At 39.2% G+C, this 19,891-nt stretch overlaps 1 protein-coding gene across 1 annotated transcript in view; it reads left to right on the top strand.

Moving 5' to 3' along the window:
• Window positions 1-19,891, top strand: part of LOC126756175 (kelch-like protein 17) — a 62,569-nt gene that overhangs the window by 31,378 nt on the left and 11,300 nt on the right. Inside the window, 2 exon segments of the mRNA XM_050469032.1 lie at window positions 5,342-5,888; window positions 12,222-12,414. Coding sequence (XP_050324989.1) covers window positions 5,863-5,888; window positions 12,222-12,414 — 219 coding nt within the window. The 5' untranslated portion in view covers window positions 5,342-5,862.

The raw sequence follows: 19,891 nt of genomic DNA, 5'->3' as shown, positions 1-19,891 counted from the left end.
TTTAAGATATCATTTTGAAATTTTGCAAACGTCATTTTCTCTTCAAGAAGCTGCTCATTTGTCGGAACTGCCGATATCAGACCACTATAACATATAGCTGCCATACAAACTGAACGATCGGAAAAAAGTTCTTGTATGGAAAGCTTTCACATTTGACAATGTATCTTCACAAAAGTTTGCACAGGTTATTTTCTAGGGCAACAATGTAATTTCCGAAGAAATTGTGCCGATCGGTTAACTATAGCATATAGCTGCCATACAAACTGAACGATCGGAAAAAGTTCTTGTATGGAAAACTTTTGCATTTGACAAGATATATTCACGAAAATTGGTGTAGATTATTTTCTAAAGCAACACTGTAATCTCCGAAGAAATTGTTCAGATCGGTTAACTATAGCATATAGCTGCCATATAAACTGAACACATAGTTACTAAAAGAAATGCACCTGTGAAGGGTATATTAGCATCGGTGCAGCCGAAGTTAACGTTTTTTCTTTTCAAACAAATTTTGCATTTTGAAACCAATCAAAAAATGATTTGAGTTCTTGAACCAAGCGCCAAATTTGACATGCTTTTCTTATGGCCGTCCTGGATGTATTTTGATATGACATTTGACATCTACCAACCTAGACAAAAAGAAATTTGGTAAAGGTCTTACTATTTTTCGCTGATCATTATGATATTTCAACGATGGCAATAAGTTCTCTGATTATTAATCGTCGTTTCTCAAGCACAAATTCGTTTCTTTTTTTGAAGTGTTGATTATCAATAGATGTTGATGGCCGTCCTGGTCATTAAAAAATTGCTTCAATATTTCTAATTTGTATGGAAATATACTGTACAATAAATGCAGCAAGTGCATAAAAGCGCAATAAATAAACTGAATGTCACATCATTGCCATCATTGATGCTGACATTTCCATAACTGAATAAATTATGCGTTCCTCAGCACGCTCACACTCACACACCCAAGTATACAAACGCTTCATGCAAGCGATTAAATGCTGAGTTTGCAAGTTAATTAAATTTCTGCAGCTTAATTTAAGCATTATTGGTGCGTTTAATGTGTGTTGACACACATGCAACAACAAGCGTGAGCATAACTGCACTTTTACAAGCGCTTTGTAAATATTTAAGTTGCGGCGAGGTGCAACAAATGTGCTGCGACATCAAAAACTGCATTCAAAGCGCCTACAACAACACTCAACGCACATATTTTCTATAACCGCCAAGGCACTAAATGAATATACATACATATAAACTGTTATCCATATAAACATATATGCACGCGCGTCGGTTATTTGCAGTTTGACTGTTATTGCAATTTGCTGCTAGCTTTGTGCCGCCAAATGTGGCACAGTGTGTCGGGCGGGTCGTGCGTTTGCAATAAATACATTTTTTGTTGTTGCTGCATGGTTTTTGCATTCAATGCGTGCGTGCACCAGTAAATAAATTATATATACACACACATGCAAACATATGCCAAGTGAAAATACAGCAAAAATTTGCAATTGCAATTAAATGGAAAGAAAGAAAAAAATGAAAAAAAATTAAAAAACGCGTCACAGCAATTTGTGTTGTTGTTGCTGCTTTTTTGCATACGTTGCCAAGTGGCCAGACGCATGCCTTTGTATGTACACTTACTCTTACACATGTGTGTTTGCATGTGCCTGAAGTGAATGTCTTGCCGCCAGACAAATAGGCGGCTGTGGCAGACATAAATATGTATGCTTTATACATATAAATATATACACATACTTGCATATGCACATTTATAGCAGGAGACTCGCTCGTGCTTTCCACACCCAATGCATGTCTGCAAATATATGTATGTTTGTATGTGTATATGTATGTGTGAGTGTGCTTGTATGGTTTCTAAAGTCTATTTGTCTGTTGGTTGCACGTAACTGCACTTTGACTTTGTTTGCTTGCTCTACCGTTAACGCCGGTTTTGGCACGTGGGCTTGATAAATTGGCTAATATGTCTGCAACTGGCGCGTCTACCGTTAATTTTTGGTTATGATTGACGCGAGTTTTAACGAAAGTGGCGAAAGTTTATTTCAACTCATTGCCATTCAATTTCCATCGATGGAGTTGACCTTAAGACAATGCAAAACAAAAAATAATAATAACACTGAAGTGAATTTGCCTAAATAGTGAAGTATTAAAAATCAGAAAAAAATCCACTTTGTTTGCACCCAATCGATAATACTCTTCACAAATACCAGGTTGTTCAATAAGTTTAGTTGCTTGATAAGAAAAACACGATTTTATGATTCAAAAACACTTTATTATTCAGTATAATCTCCCTGAACATTAATACACTTGCTGCAATGATCCTCAAATCCCATCCCTGAATTGAGAATCCGAAAGCTCTGCAAAATACGCTTCAACAGCCATTATGACCTCTTCATTTGATGAAAAACGCTTGCCACGCATAAATTTTTTAAGTTCTGGAAACAAATGGGGGTCAAATCTGGTGAATACGGTGGATGCTCCAAGAATTCGAACTTTAATTCATGGATTTTAGCCATTGTCAAAATACTTTTGTGACACGGTGCATTGTCCTGATGAAAAAGGATTTTTTTCTTCTGCAAACGGAGTATTTTTTCACGAATTTTTTTCCTTCAATTGATTCAAAAGGTTGCAATAATATTCAAAATGAATAGTTGTGCCAGTTTGCAAGTAATCTACAAACAAAATTCCTCTCTCATCCCAATGCCATAACCTTCATGGCCGATTTTTAAACACGAACTCGTTTCGAAGCCGAACAACCAGGTTCACATCACTCTTTCGCCTCTTGTTTTAATGAAGCTTTTTAGCTCTTTAGCCTCTTGTTTTGCTTCAAGCCATGGCAATCGACCCAAGTCTCATCCACAGTGATGAATCGATGCACAAAATCCACTTTATCTTTTTTAAAATGCTCCAAAAATCGCATTCGAATGTGTTTTTGTTCCATTGTTAGCGAATGCGGCACCCATTGTGCACACAGCCTTCTAAAATCCAAAATTTCACTTAAAATATGCCTTACACTGCCTAACGAGATATGTAGAGCCTCTATTAAATCTCTCTCTGTCAATCGACGATCTTGCGAAATCATAACCTGTATTTTGACTATGATTTCTGGTGCTGATTTGGACGTCCTTCACGTGGATCGTCTTCAAGGCTTGTACGACCACGTTTAAATTCAGCAACCCATCTTTCTACTTTTCTAATTGTAGGTGAACAATCATTATACACTTCTAACATACGTTCGTAAATTTCTTTTGGTGCTACACCTTCCAAAAATAAGAATTTTATCACTGCACGATATTAAATTTTTTCCATTGTAAAAAAATACTGTGACACGGCGATACTAAATGACTTGCAAACAGTGAATGAATTAAGAGTTTGAAATGAAACTTCACATACGTTCATACGAAGAGTGTACCGACAAAACAAACAAATTTTGGGCTAGTAGCAACGCCCTCTCTGATCGAACGACAAAACTTATTGAACCTGGCACTTCTCTAAATAACGAAATGTAACAACTGATTAGAGCTGTTCGTTTTCAATAGAGAGATATTTGTGATTGTTACGTATTCAATTGGAAAATTATATCAGATACAAAAATTGTCTCTAAAATTGTTTCTCTTTAATAAAATGCTTGTGCGCCTAAAAGTACATGCATATGGCTGTAAAATATAACTTTATTTGACGCCAGCGATAATTCGCTACACAATTTCAAATTTCGCACTCGATTAAGCAGAAGTGATTTTCTGAACTTCAAATGAAAAATATGACTAAAACACAACACGAAAAGCATGTAACTTAAAGTATAGTATACACACAGGCGCTTAACAGCTAAATTGCTGTTCTCCTACATGGGTGTGTATTAAAGACGTTAACATGTATAGGCAGACAACAAAATCTACGGAATTCCAAAATAAACCTGCGCACACTGTGCAACATCGATTTTGACACTTCATCAGACATGCCAAGCAAGGGAGACGACGAATGGGTGGTATGACTAAGTAGATTTCACCACTTTAGGCGTCTCACGGCAGCTGTCTTGTACGCTATTTATGTGAGCTTGTATGTATGTACACGGAAAACCAATGCCAAAGCAGACAGAGACAATTGTTTTGCGTGCTTTCATTTATCATTTGCTATCTAAATGTATGTCGACACAATTAATGTGTATGTATGTTTGTGTATGTTGTGTGTGTATGTGTATAAATATTTACTTCTTTGTACATATATAAAAATAAAAAGAATCGTTAACTTCTGATGAACTATAGCAAGAATACCCTTCTCAAATCGAAAAGTCTTCCCTTAAAAACTTCATTTTGAGGGTCCAGTTTCTATGGCAGCTATAAGTTATGATAGTTCAATCTGAACGATTTATTTGTAAATTGCAGGGTTGTATTGGAAAATGATTTCTCTAGAATTTCGGAAAGATATCTCGCCAAATAAAAAAGCTTTCTATACAAGGACTTGGTTTTGATCGATCAGTTTGTATGGCAGCTATATGCTATAGTTGTCCGATCTGAACAATTTGTTCGGTAAATATACCATTATTTTGGGGAATTATTCGTGCAAAATTTCGTGAAGATATCTTCTCAAATAAAAACGTTTTCCATACAAGGACTTCATTTTGAGCGTTCAATTTGTATGGCAGCTATATTATATAGTGGTTCGATTCGAACAATTCGCTCGGAGATTAGAACGTTACTTTGGGCAATTATTCATGCAAAATTTCATCAACATATCTGCTCAAATAAAAAAGCTTTCCATAGGTCGTCTAAATGCTGTTTATTTTTTTCTGGTGTCTCTGAATTTTTCTTCAGTATATGTTATGAATTCCGTGACAAACTTAATTTACATTTACGCTGTTCAGGGTATAATAAGTTTCAAAATTTTTCTTTGCAAATATTTATACTTGATTTGTATGTGTGTATGTATCTTTGTTTGCTTGTATATTTGTATATGTTTGTGTTCGTATTCTTGATTGGCGAATTGACCCAAATATTTTTCGTGCTTTTATACACTCGCGAGAGCTTTTTATGTGTTGGTATTTCGTACATTTGACTCGCATGCTTGCTTGAGGGTGGTTTTAATCGCCTAAAAGTATGCTATACATGCGAGTTAATAGCAATTTGTTTGACTTTCATTAAGAAGATTTGGGCTTTAGGCAGCATTTGCGGTTGAACTGAATACACAGCTGGTTGCTGTGAACATATACATACATATAAATGGCTATATGTATGTATTTATCATACATAAAACCCTTACTAAATAAACCACCATATTCAAACAAATCTATATTACTAACTACTCTTCATTACTCTTCCATTTACAGCTAAAAAGACGGGCTCAGAGCAAACAAATTTTTTTGCTTCTAAAGCGTCTGCTTACTGCCCGGCTTCAACTAAATTGAGCACCAACTTCAGCTCAGCCACCCAGAAGTGCGTGTGATCCAAAACAGCTGTGTCTTTGAAAGTACTCGTGACCGAAGTGCATGCCAAGGAATCAAATACAACAACCACAAAAAGAATTTCTACAAATTTTTCACACACAACGGTGCATAAGTGTGCGTGTTTTGACTGAAGTGGCCGCAAGCTCGAATATCAAGTAGATTTGTAATCAACAAACCAAGCAATAGAACGGTGAAATAATAGGCAATTTGTGTAAAATAAATAACGGAAGTGTGTGACGGAAGACGCGCTACCGAAATGGATCACTAAATAGGAAAAAAAGAGTGGAAAAACAAGAGAGAGTGAGGTGGAAAAACATACACTGCCATTATAAATTTTCCTAGCTCATCCATAGCAGGAGGAATTTTTACAACAACACGTAAAGCAAATAAAAACAAAAACTAATATGTTTCTGCCAGTCAAATCAAATATGTAAGTACTAAATATCATTTATATTTTTAAAAAGCAACTTTTTTTCCAACTCACAAAACATTAAAATTTATGTAGAAGCTCAAAAACTCACCCTCAAATCGCTCTAACCAAGCGAACTCATAACGCTTACTCAAAAAGTTTTCGACTTTCCACCCCAAAATGGTTTATTCGTGTGACAGAGCGCACTTTTTTATGCAGACAATGTCCCGTTTGGGATTGGGTGTATCGGCTTGTCGCCTAAATCACGGATTTTCCATGTTACAAGCGCGGCGTGGTCATTACTGTCGCACCACAAAGCACTGCACCCTCAATATTTATTACACACATTACCCTACATATGAGCATGAAAGTATTAAGTACTTACTTTCGGGTGAAGACATAAAAGTGTAACTGCGCCAACACACTTAATGTGGCACTCATAGGAAGTTGGTAATGTTCGAGCATGCACATTACGGTTTATGTCGATGTAAAGTATTGACTGCAGTTGGCAAGCCGTAAAGCTCCTAATAACCGTGGGTGCCCAGTAGGAAAAGTTGTGGATTGAAGTTTCTAAGTTAAGTACAGCTGACGCTGGATATATGGCACATAAGTAGTCTGTTCATGTAAGCGGGTTTATTCAGGTCCTTAAAAAAGTAGATCAATCTCCTAAACATTTCTAACCTAACTAAACCTAAAAAAATCGATACTGGAAGATATCTCGTACAGCTCATTGTTCCATCGACTTCAGTATTCGTTGTCAATGCGCAAAGGACCACAAATCTTCCACAGAACATTTCTCTCGAAAACTCATAACGCCGACTCATCCGATATTGTCGCCGTATATGCCTCTGCCCCATACATCAGGACGGGGATGATGAGTGATTTGTAGAATTTGGTCTTTGTTCGTCGAGAGAGAACTTTCTCAATAGCCTTCCTAGTCAGTCCGAAGTTGCAACTATCAGACTTATTTGCGACGCTTCTTTGTCCAACCTAATGGCGCGGTTGTTATGGCCAATGATATCGATATCATCGGTGTAGCCAAGTGTTGTACACTTTTATAGAAGATGGCACCTCCTCTATTCAGATCTGCAGCTCGTATTATTTTCTCCAGCAGTAGGTTGAAGAAATCACACGAAGTCGCCTTGTCTGAAACCTCGTTTGGTATCGAACGGGTCGGAGAGGTCCTTCTCGATCCTGATGGAGCTTCTGGTGTTGCTGAACGTCAGTTTACACAGCCGTATTAGTTTTGCGGGCATACCAATTTCAGACATAGCGGCATAAAGGCAGCTCCTTTTTGTGCTGTCAAAAGCAGCTTTGAAATCGACGAAGAAGTGGTGTGTATCGATTCTCTTTTCACGGTCTTTTCGAAGATTTGGCGCATGGTGAATATCTGGTCGGTTGTTGATTTGCCAGGTCTAAAGCCACACTGATAAGGTCCAATCTGTTAGTTGACGGTGGGCTTTAGTCTTTCTAACAATACGCTCGATAGAACCTTATATACGATGTAGACAAGGCTTATTGCATGGTATTGGCGCAGTTGTGGGGTCACGTTTTTTGTGGATTGGGTAGAGCACACCTAAAACCCAATCGTCGGGCATGCTTTCGTCCGACCATATTCTGCAAATAAGCTGATGCATGCTCCTTATCAGTTCTTCTCCGCCGTATTTGAATAGCTCAGCCGACAATCCATCGGCCCCCGTCGCTTTATTGTTCTTTAGACGGGTAATTGCTATTCGAACTTCTTCATCATCGGGCAATGGAAAGTTTGCTCCATCGTCATAGATTGGGGAATCGGGTCCACCATCTCCTGGTGTTATGCTTTGATTGTTATTAAACAAGCTGGAGAAGTCTTCCCTCCATAATTTTAGTAACCTCTGGTCATCAGTCACTAGATCACCTCAGGGGGTTCTACAACAGTATGCTCCGGTCTTGAAACCTTCTGCATTATCCCTGTCGGCCAGCTTGTCAAGCTCTTCGTACTCACGCATTTCAGTCTCTCTTTTTTGTCTGGAAATGCGTCTCGCTGTAAATGTACATACTTCTTTCAGACTACTCTCAGCACTATCACTTCTCCCCTTATTAACTTTTCCATGTAAACACTAATCCATTGCAAACTCGTAGCATTTGAATTCCGCATAGTAAATAATTACATTATTCCACTTGAATTAAAGTAAAGCACTTTTAACATGAAAATGACGCCATCCGAAACATTTATTCAACTTTGCTCTTTGCCACCCTTCAAATAGAATTTAGGAAAGCACAAGTCAACACAATAACCAAAACATCAATGTCCGTTGCTATGCGCATTGGACACCCACAATTTGTTCCTCCTTCTCTTCGTCAGTTTTTCTGCCTTTTGTTGCATTGTTCTACAATTTATTGCCAATTTTTCTGTCGCCCAGTTGTCTCGCTGTCACTGCTATTTGTCTGGCTTGTGGTCTGTTGACATACAAGTAAGTCTGCTTTTAGGCGTTGACGACGACTGTTGACAACGATTTGAAAAAATGCATGTGTCTTGCTTTGCGGTTAAATTTGCTCAATGAAATTTCGTATTTTGAAGGATGTGTGCAGTATTTTTTCCAATAAGAATATTGATATCTGATGAGTAGTTGAGCTATATTTTTCCAGAGAAAAAATGAGATTCCACCGAGAAAGTACCCACAAGAAGGGTCTAAATATGACATAGAAGCAACATATCCATACAATCTTCCGAATGTTTTAAATTTATTATTTTATTCTGACCCAAAAACAGCTGAGCAATGCCGACCCAGATATTATCACTCATAACCCATCAATTACTCAAATTGCATTCCATTCATTGCAAATCTGCAGCGCTTTTCAAAAATAGAAACGCAAGCTCACTTCATCACTTGTCAATTGCGAATGAAAATGCCGCATTCGAAAATTTCATCATGTCCAAATTGCCACTTAGTGGAGCCGAAAGCACAAAATGAGCAACTAAATTACATTTGAAATGTGCTCTAAGCCACTCGACAGCGCCAGAATCAATCATGCAAAGCCGCAAAATGTTGTCACTGAAAATCCTACAAAATGGCAGGCCGTGACGGAAACCGGGAGGGGTAAAAGCGGGAGTCAGCAGCGGCGAACAAGTCACCGCGTCCGCAATCGCTGCCAATTCACTGGTAATTTTCTGGATTTTTACATATTTACATACACGCTTCTACTCGGCTGTACCGTTATATGCGGTGGGCAGGACTACTAATGCAGTGACACGGCAGTAAACCAATACAGAAGATGGCCTAAAATCTATCTACTTACATATATATGCTAATGGGAGGCCGACAGACACTGTGAAGCGCCAATGCCGCAGCGCAGACAAGCGTCGCGCACACACACAAACAGTACATGTGAGCCGGGTACTTATACACACATAAATCATGCAGACTAAGCCAGACGAATTTTTCAAGTTGATTTGGCAATTTGTTTTGACTGCAAAGTGGATGCTTGCCTCATTTTGTTTTCTCTTTTTGTTGCTTTTATTTTCTGCGTTTTGTTGAGCGTAAACGAGTTGAATATATTCAGCAACACTTGGTGTTGCTGCGATAAGATAATCCTGCCTCAGTGAAAAATTGCGCATTTAAGAATAGTTGGCGGTTGAAAGTAAACAACTGAGACGGGCCGGCAGCCAAAGAGGTCAGCTTTGGTCGTGTGAGTTCAGTTAAGTTCAGGTCAAGCACTTTCTTCGTTTAATGAGGAGGAGTTGACACGGCGTATACGCAATATTACTTATATATATATGTACGTATATTATCAGCGTCTGAACAACTTTGATCTGGACTGACCAAAAAAACAATATTTTTATTATTTTATTACAAAATTATTAATTACAGTTTTTAAAATTGCTTACTGAGCCAATAATATGCCAACGCATAATATGATTTTTCAGTTCCAGTTTTGTTTCAATGAATTATACTTTTTTCGGCTTCAGCTCGTAATTTGGAGCGCCATTCGCTAGACTGTGATAAAAGAGTGATCAAAGTCCTTTTTGTAATAGATTCAGGACTTTTGTGAAGCAAGCGTAGACACTCTTCAACAAAACGTTAACCAAAATGGTTTGGTCGATTCCTAAGAGATGTAGAGATCCTCTGCCATCTCTCTGTTGCCCACACGACGATTTGTGATTTTTTCTGTTAAAAATAAAACTTCTTTCTAGGTATTTCAAAAATCATTAAAATCCGTCACTAGCTTACAAGAATATTGTTTTCCTTACTAGGCCGACAGAATAATACTCATCCAAGAACTCTCCTCTCCCCAATAGTGAAGACACTTGAGGCCTTGCTGCTCCCGACCTTCGCTCACTACCTGAGTCTAGCAAACCATCTGCAAGGCTTCCTAAAAGTGCACAGGACCATCACAACACTTAGCGTCATAAACGTCCAGTTCATGATCTCAATCAAAAATCCCCCTGCGAGAGAACGATCTTCGTAGTGTTGGACTTGTCAAAAGCCTTTGACACGGTCAACAACACAATGGTACTTGAGGACATCGACGAAATCTACGCTTCCTCCAGGGTTGAAAGGGTGGACTATGAACTACCTGAGCGGTCGACAATTCGAGCTGAAAATTCTAAGTTGAGAAGAGTTAAACAAGGGCTCCCACAAGGTGGTGTCCTCCCCCCGTTGCTGTTTAACTTCTACATTTCGAAACTCCCTCAACCACCAGAGGGAATTTCTATCACCTGATGATTGTACGATAATAACTTCGGGTAATGGAATCGATGGCATGTGCTCAAAAGAAAACGGCTATCTCTCCGACTTTTCTCGCTTCCTCGCTGCACGGAATATAAAATGTGGGAGAGCCCCCTGTAAACCCCCAGCGACCATATTTCTAAATTGGACGAAAGAGTACAGATTTGACCTTAATATTGCAGTCGATAGCGTTAAAATTCCGACTGTCAATGACCCTAAGATTTTAGGTGTGACACTCGACAGCCTATTATGCTTGACTCGTCACGCGATAGGGATTATTGCCAAAGTGGAGAGCCGCAACAAAATCCTCAAGTCGCTAGCTGCAGCACACGGGAAAAAGACACAGACACGTTGTTGGCGACATACAAGGCAATCGCCGATCGGTCCTTAACTATGCCGCACCAATATGGTCGCCTGAATGCAGTGATACGCAGACCAGGAAGCTTCAGACATGCCAGAACACTGCATTCCGGACCATAACGGGATGCCTTTTGATGTCTCCTATCGAACATCTGCACAGTGAGGCCCGTGTGCTCCCAGTTAAGGAACATGAAGAATGAACAGGCAGTTTCTGCTGAGGTGTTTACGTGGAAGATCTGCAGTCACCTGCTTGAAGCGAAACCGCTTACTAGGAGCATCAAGAGATCCTTCCTCAACTACGTCGACGACATAAGGCAATACGACGACCAACCTTCGGACGCAACTAACTTCAGACATGCACTGACCGCCATACACAGTGGAGCCATAAAAACCTTCACCGATTCCCTCTCAGTGAATGGCGTGAGAATCGAGAGTGGCTCTTGTGCGGCTTCATTCTGGATACTGGAGCAGGTTTAACTGCTACTTATCCAGAATCGACCCCGACATGTCCATGAAACCACGACTCTAACCATCTCTTTGCTTGCCCAGCTAATCCTACACATCTGATACCCCTCTCCCTAAGGTCCAACCCCGTTGAAACAGCACGCTTCCTGGGCCTACCGTTGGATGACTTCGATGCCAACTTATCTGAACCTTACCAGCCTAACGGAGACTAAATGACCATTACAACAACAACCTTTTTTTTCTGCGAATCTTTACTGAATCACAAAAAACAAATCGATCCATTTCGGCCCAATTATGAAGAATTGTGTTTCATCAGGGCAACGCTGGACTATTCATAACGATAGTGACGTGATAGAAGTTTCGCCAGCTTAATTGGGAGGTTCCTATGTATTCACCTCACCATATAGTCCGGACCTGGCACCAAGTAACTACTGTCTTTTCTGTCTAGAATAAATGATTTTGCTTGAATGTCTATCTAGTACAAGTAGACCCTGAATTTTTAATAATCTTTAGTTGTTATAATTCTCCTATGAATAATTCTCAAATTTCAAATTTTTCTGTTTATGAAGATGAAATATTTAATATTAAATTTTTACAGAGTAAAATTAAAACTTTTCACACAACAAGAAAACAGAATTTTTAAACCACACTTATCTATAAACTTATTGACAGTTACCGATACCTTCGAAACTCATTATTTAATATCGTAAATGTCTAAGGCGTTTACTGCCAGCATCTTTTTATAGCCTAAGCTTTACGACTTCTTGCATAAATTTTTATATACATTTCTTATGTGCCTTCCTTGCGCTTCTCTTTGCAGCTCAACGGAGAATAATTCCGCGGGTGGCAACAATGAGGACGTCACTACCACCAGCAACAATTCCACACAAACACCAAGCGACTTAAGCCCACCGGGTCCGAATGAGGAGGTCTTGCCGCAGGCGCATCATCAAAATCCCGGCCACTGCATCGCCTCCTTTGCGGCCATCAATCAAATGCGCAACAACACGCAGGTGTGTACTTACAACAACTCAACACTATACATAACTGTAAACAGAAGTTTTTAATTAGTGCGCAGCTAACTGTTAAAAGCAAGCCATTAGCATACGTGCAGAAAGAAGCAACAGGCGCTGGAGCGAGTGAGTGACGCGGACAGGCGAAGTAATTAATCAAAAGCAACAAAACAAAAAACTTTTGCTTTTGATAGACAACTTTTTTGCTTTTCCTACCTTTTTTATTTCTTTAATTATTTTAGTTTTTTGTTTTTAGGTTTTTTTTTTGTTTTTGTTGTGCATTTCACCCCACCGTTTTATTAATTAAGTTGTGCTAAGCGGCGTCCGCGTGCTGGTGGTTCGCCGGTGGGGAAGTCATTGCTCCCGCACATTTGAATTTTCCACCACGAATTTGTTGCTTTTGTTGGAATCATTGAAGCGCACGCAAGTGTCACGCACTCGCTCGCTTATTGGCGCGCTCCGTGAGCTCATTGAAGTTTCGCATAAAAATGTGAAATTAGAAATTTTTCGCAGCTCCAGCGTCACTTGTTGTTTTTGTTGTATGATATAATGTCGTATTTGTTTATTTTTTAATATTATCATGATAATTCGTTTAATTTGTGACAGCCTGCAGTCAATTGCGCGTACATAACTGTGCAATATTTGCTGAGCAGAGAAGCGTAACGCTTAGCAACACTTAGAGAGGTAAAGCGTTTTGCTGGCGCACGCTTAGGTCAATGAAACGTTTTAGTGTCGTGCAAATAAAATTTAATCATTTAATGAGCGAGTGCGAGGCTGGAAACAGTTGCTGAAATGAAATAAAGTTATTAATGAGATGAGAGAGTATAAATTATGAGCTATTTTCTGTGTGGTTTATACCCTTCACGATTGTTGTTTGGAAAAATCCGTTATAAATGCAGTATTTTTTGAACTAAGAGTTATTTTGAATGTTTAAATTACAGGGTTTTCCCGGAAAGTAATAGGACTGCTTTTCTACCGCCGCGACTGTACTTCGGAGCGTGAGCGAACCGACTGCATTCGGTAGGGGGCGTTCCTAGCTAACGAACGAGCGGCTGATCAGTTGCCTCCGAGCACCTGAAGAGTCAGGACAAACGCGAAGTGTTTCTGTGAGTGGCGTAAGCCGAAAATGCAGCGTTAGTTAGAGCAGAGGTACGCGATTAAATTCTGTGTGAAACTCGGTAAATCGGCGACAGAGACCTTTGATATGATCAAGCAGGCTTATCCAGATGTTTCCTTAGCAAAAAGTGGTGTGTTTCGGTGGCACCAGGCCTTTTTGGAGGGCCGGGAAGAGATCGCTCATAAATGAGCAAATCCAAAGTGAAAACGATGCTCATTGTCTTTTCTGACATCAAAGGCATCATCCACCATGAATTTGTTCCTCCTAGACAAACCGTCAACGCCAAGTTGTACGTGGAAATCCTCAAGAGACTCAAACGAAGGGTCAATCGGGTCCGAAGTTGCACCACGACAACGCTCCGGCTCACACCGCCTTTCTTGTGAACAGCTACTTAAGCAAGACCGGCATGCCATCGCTTCCGCAGCCGCCCTACAGCCCAGATGTGGCAATCCCGGACTTCTTTTTGTTTCCTTGCCTGAAAAGGCCGATGAAAGGCAAGCATTTTGAGACGACGATCCTCTGCTATTTCTCTGATGCTAACTAGGGGATTTTCAAGTAGAGTTTCTTAAACTTTTTTGATGAGGTGAATGGACTACTCGCATGAGGCAAGTTTTCAATGACTTCACAATCTTTACTAAAGGTGCCACTGAAACAGCCGTGTTGGTGATAAAGTTGACTCCAAAACTCCAAGAAAAAGTATATCATACACTTCAGCAATATTTTCAACGATTCCATGACCGTGATTCTATTCGAAACACAATAACTCCAGACAAACCTTTCGTATCGCAAATAAACAGCTGCTCACCCTGCACACGCTAATTGGCATCAAAAACAAATCAGATGAGTCCGTACCTAAACAAAGTGGTTCCATTTTTGGCAATTTTATGAAGGAAGGGACTAAGGAATGTTGTCGGTTCCGTTGAACGGTTCATAAATGCTAAATGTATTGAAAACAAAACAAAAATGTTCTACAAACTGTCTCATTATGGGTATAAGTCGCCAAAACTATAAATATTGATGTTTTCTCCAATTCACTTAAATGTCAAGTGTCGCTGGCGCTGTCTTAGCGCTTTGAGTGTCGATCCACTTACGGTCTTAGCTCCGTGGGTAAGCCAATCAAAAGTACTCGAGCATTGCGTGCGCACAAAAGGAGGACACCGAATAGATCTTTGACTTTAATTAATTACACAAGTTGTCAAGCACTAAGCGTTTTACTAAACGTAGGCATTTACCTACATGCCATGCGAATATTTACTTATTTATTTTTGGATATTGCCTATGTCATGCTAATATATTTATCAAAGCGTATGCTGATTGCGCAAATAAAAGCAACATCTTACTGTCTCACAGTGGATGGAATTACGTTAAATAGGTGGCATAAGAAACTTTAGATACTTAGCAGGTCTTCAAAAGAAGTATATTTTCTATTGACGGTGCGACACCGATTCCATAACGACACCAGATTATCTACAATAGGTCTAAGATATCTCTTTGAATAACAAAATCTTATATCAAATGAGATTTACACAACAAGCATACTTCCCTTAAATTATCGTACCGGATCAATTGACCGGCCCAAAATGTAAAATTATCTGCTCACCGAAGTGTTCTCTCAATAAATCCTTTGATTGATGTACTGTGTGGAAGTGGTGAAACTAAATATCGCCACTTCAATTTCAGGCATCAAATAGTCGATTATCATGAAGAAATATTGACCGATGATTCCACCGGCCCACAAACCACATCAAACCGTTTTTTTTTCTGAAAGAAACGGCAGCTCTTCAGGTTGCACTTCGCCCCAAATGCGCCAATTTTTCTTGTTTACATACCCGTTGAGCCAGAAATGGACCACATCGCTGAACAAAATTTGGATCTTCTTGGAACTTTTCAAGAGCGAAGCAATGACGCTTGGGAAGATCGAGTGGCATCAGTTCTTGCACAAACTGTATTTTGTATGCTTTCAATTAAAGATCTTGACGAAAAATGCGCCAAATTGTTCCATACGTCAGTCCGAGTTGCTGCGCAAGGCGCCGAATCGACTCTCCACGGTCTCCGTGTACACTCTCAGCTACGACTGCTATATTTTCTTCACTGCGTGCGGGATAAGAACGTCAGAAATGCAGCCGAATTGACAGTTCTTTACTGGATGGAAATTAGAGTCCGTTCCGATTACGAAAATGCGACTGTCGTGAGGATAGATCGACTTCGACTCTTCCATATTGATGACACATATCTTTAGCTGCTATACTGTAGCGGACGCACTTTTTCTTTCTCACTCTCTCGTTCGCTAATATAGAATTAGTACGTTACCCATAAACTAGAAGGTTTTTGATGACAGAACTCGTACCCGGGGCGTAATGACTAATAAAAAAAATATTTTTGATATTATTCGGAAGATTGGATATAACCTAGTTGCTATGGTTTCAAATAGGTTAGGTTAGGTTAAACTGGTAGGCCAATAAGCCATCCATTTTGGTCCTTCGCGATACCAGATGGAGTTCAGTTCCTAGGTCCAAGAGAAGTAGTCATCCTTTAGGATGCCTTCGCTTGACGCGAGTTTTAACAGTCTCTGCAGCCTCACTATCGATACCTCTATCGGTATTGCACATCCACTACATCATAGCGGCCGAACTCTATCTCTCACTCTCTCGCTAGCATAATATTAGCCTGTCTCAATAAATTTATGACCATTTAGTTTAATTTTCAACACACTGTGCGCTTACTATGTGTGCGCTACCCACAACAGCTAGCCTGCTTTCGAGCCCATAATTATCTCGAATCAAAAACCAATTAGGGACAATTTAATTGTGACTTTTTTTCTGTTTATTTTCTTACATAAAAATATTTGGACACGCAGCTGCCTTTTATGTTGACTTGAGTAGGCAGCACACACAAACAATATCAGCAAATATCTAATTTGCGCATTCACTTACAAGCATTGCTCAGAATCTGTGATATAAAACTCTTGCGCGCAATCATCGTTACCGCCTCATAAATAATAGTCATCATCGCTGTCGAGCTTTGATTGACATCTTCACGCAAACTTCAGCTGCACGTGGTCTCCAACTCTGACATAATAATACACTCGCATGCATTACATGCACACACACACGTACACAATGTACAGTTATGAGCAGCTCAAACTTTGCCGGCAGCAATTTGAACGAACTTTTGGCCGGCGGGGGCGTATGAGTGCTCTGCTCATTTTGATCAACTTTTTTCGTGAGAATATTTTTTATGTAGGGGTTTTGATAGTTGTTGTTGTATGGTGGATTGTGGCAAATTGCGGCTGTGTGTGGTATATTGCTAGTGGTTGCGACAATTGTAGGTTCCAATTACAGCTATTTATCGTTCGAAGGTAACATGACAACTATAGTATTGTTTATAGTATATAAATATCGCCATATATAATACGAGTAAATATATATATATAGTATATAAGTGTAATATTATACATATATATGGCCATAATACAAATATTTGCTCCGCTTGTTACGAACAGAAGCCCTGCCTACATCTCTTAAGAACCGTGTTTACATTATTCTTAACATTTTATTGCCTCCATTGCTATAGATTTTCTCGTGTGTGCTTGTAGTGGGCGTAATGATGCTTGCCAACAAGCAAATTACAAGAATGTTTTGTTAAGTTTGAGAATGGTAGTTATAAATTAGAGAATTTTAAACGATTTATTAATTAATGATTTTTGAAGCATAAATTTATTTAAAAAATAATTGCAATTGTGAAAAAATTTATAGATTTAGAGAGTTTTTCACAAAAAAAAAAAAAATCAGACAAAAGAAAAAATACAAATATTTGGGCAGCTGAAAACTGCGAACGATGAGAACTAAAGATATTTATATATTAGGATTATTTTCTTTCCTAACCCAATAGTTTTAGAGACTCTTATGGTTTCTTTAAGAACGTAATCAACCAGCTGTCCAGGTAGGAAGGTTAAAAATCCCACCGTGTAACAGTTGTCGAAGTAGTTTGAAAGAAAAAAAGATAGAATGATCTCAAGCTTCGTTCTTTCTTTTCCTGCCTTTACGAGATCAAAGCTAACATACTTTAGATATTACGAACTTTTTCAATTCACAATAGGATGTAATCTATAAGGCACATTCAAAAGTCAGGTTGGTTTCTTTGTTATAAATAACATCGTATCTCTGCCAAAACCAACTATTTGCTGACATCTATTGGAACATTGATCACAAATTTTATTATGTTACGATTGCGACTCGATTTCCTCACACAGCAAGACCTTACACTACCTGACGACATAGACTATAATAAAAGGGACGTTAATGGTATTTAATTACAGTTAGTTTGTAGCATATTGCACTACTCAGCAAATTTGCGGCTGATGGGCTGAGAAGTCTGTGTGGTATTAGAGGTTTATTAATTAAAGTAATTTGTCTACACCTTTTTATATAAGAATGGGTATCCTATGTATAATATATTTGTGCATTTTCTATCCGCAGATTTGTCCCTAGTTGCTCTTAAGCCTCTCTACCGTCATGTGTGCGGTGTTAGTGTATTTATTGTGGAGAAACTAAGTGTTCATTGCAAGCTCGTCGCAGCAGTCGTCGTTCATTACCACGAAAATGACTTAAACGTTCGACGCCCTGCAGGCAAAATTTCATGCAACTTGTATGAGCACTTGTTCCTTTGAGTATAGCAACTCGCATGCATCGCTAAGCATAACTGCTCTTGTATTTCCGTTGCCGCATGATAGGGAAGGCAGACATATGTAATTGTCGTATATTCATACACACATATGTTTTTTTTACAGCTTTAGTCGGATCCCTTTACTAGTGATACAAAGTTCAGTTTATGTATAAATGTCATTAGTTGTTGTTATTTATACGTCTGAAGCAACATAATCGTAACGACGCTTGAGTACCCTGTATAATTAGACAATTTTTCGCTTACTGGGCTTAAGCTCCTTTGCCGTCGTCTGCAAGTTAAACATTTCCACTTTCTGTCTAAGCAATTTGTAAAATTCCTTTGGGCTGTTTTAGCGCCATGACGCACACACTCGGTAAGCGCAACTCGACAAGAGCACAAGAAAAGGCAGAAAACTGTCTACTGCCCAAAGCACTTGTGAAGATTAAAGTTATTAAAACTCATCAAATATTTATTGGAAGGAGTGACAATCAGCCTTTTTTCTGTCACTTGTCGCTTCTTGACTGTCAAGAGTAAAAACTTCTTTTAATTCTTCTTTTTATCTCTTTATTTATAATCTAAAAAATAATTTTCTGTCAGAATTCACATGAAAATTGTAGGTTTAAATTTAATTTTTCAGATCGAACCTAGAACGAAAAAAAAACTTTAACTTTGGCTGGTATAAATAGATCTTTATTTTCCTTTTGATCGGTCAGATTTCATGGCATCTGTATGCTATAGTGGTCCGATGGCGGTGGTTCCGACAAATGAGCAGCTTCTTTCACAGAAAAGGACGTGTGAAAAATTTCAAACTGATATCTCAAAAACTGAGGGACTAGTTCGCGTATATACAGACAGACAGACAGACGGATATTACTAAATGGACTCAGCACGTCAAAATGATCAATTATATGTACATACAGTTTACAGCTTCGCTGACTTACAACGTGGGAGCTACAGACTTCGTGGCAAAACAAGACATTTGCGGTCGAAATATGAACATACGTGCTCCTCATGGTCATTTAAGTAGGAAACGCCTACACTGCTATATCTTTCAATACACTGCCGGCCGATATGCGATACGAAGTTACTGCCTTGATTGCTGTTTGGCTGTCTACGTAGATGTTGACTCTGGAATTGCCTCCAGGTGCATTAGAGACCAGCTCCGCGGCTTTCACAATCGCAAAGACCTCAGCTTACAATATATTGCAGTGGTCCGGCAACTTAAAAGGTTGCCTTATTCCTAACTCTGGAGTGTCCTAGAATGTTGGGCGTAGCTGACATACCTTTACGTCAGCCATCTTTTCCAGTGTTTAGTTTTAACCTTCTTTCCCAGTTGAAAAGTGGGGTCATGTAGTCGGTGTTTGCCAGTAGTAGTCCTTCCGTATTTACCGTATAGTCTTCAGCAAAGAGGTCTATAGGTGGTACCAGTTTAGTACCAGTTCAAAAGCCGCCGTTGGAGTTGTCATTAAAGCTCCTGTAGGTGGATTTCCGTACGTCTGTTCACCATACTATTGCACTGTAATGCAGAATCGATCTAACAATAGCTGGGTAGCGCCAGTGCATAAAAGAGCGAGAGAGCACCCAGCTTGTGTTGAGCATTTGCCTACACGCATATAAAGCATTGCTGGCTTTCCTTACTCTTCCTTCCACGTTGTGCTTCCAAAGCAATTTGCTGTCCAAGACTACCCCAAGGCA

This window comes from Bactrocera neohumeralis, chromosome 4, assembly GCF_024586455.1.
Source record: "Bactrocera neohumeralis isolate Rockhampton chromosome 4, APGP_CSIRO_Bneo_wtdbg2-racon-allhic-juicebox.fasta_v2, whole genome shotgun sequence".
NCBI classification, from domain to species: Eukaryota; Metazoa; Arthropoda; class Insecta; order Diptera; family Tephritidae; genus Bactrocera; species Bactrocera neohumeralis.
The sequence above is the reverse complement of the archived record's forward strand: the minus strand, read 5'-3'. Positions and strand labels throughout refer to the sequence as shown.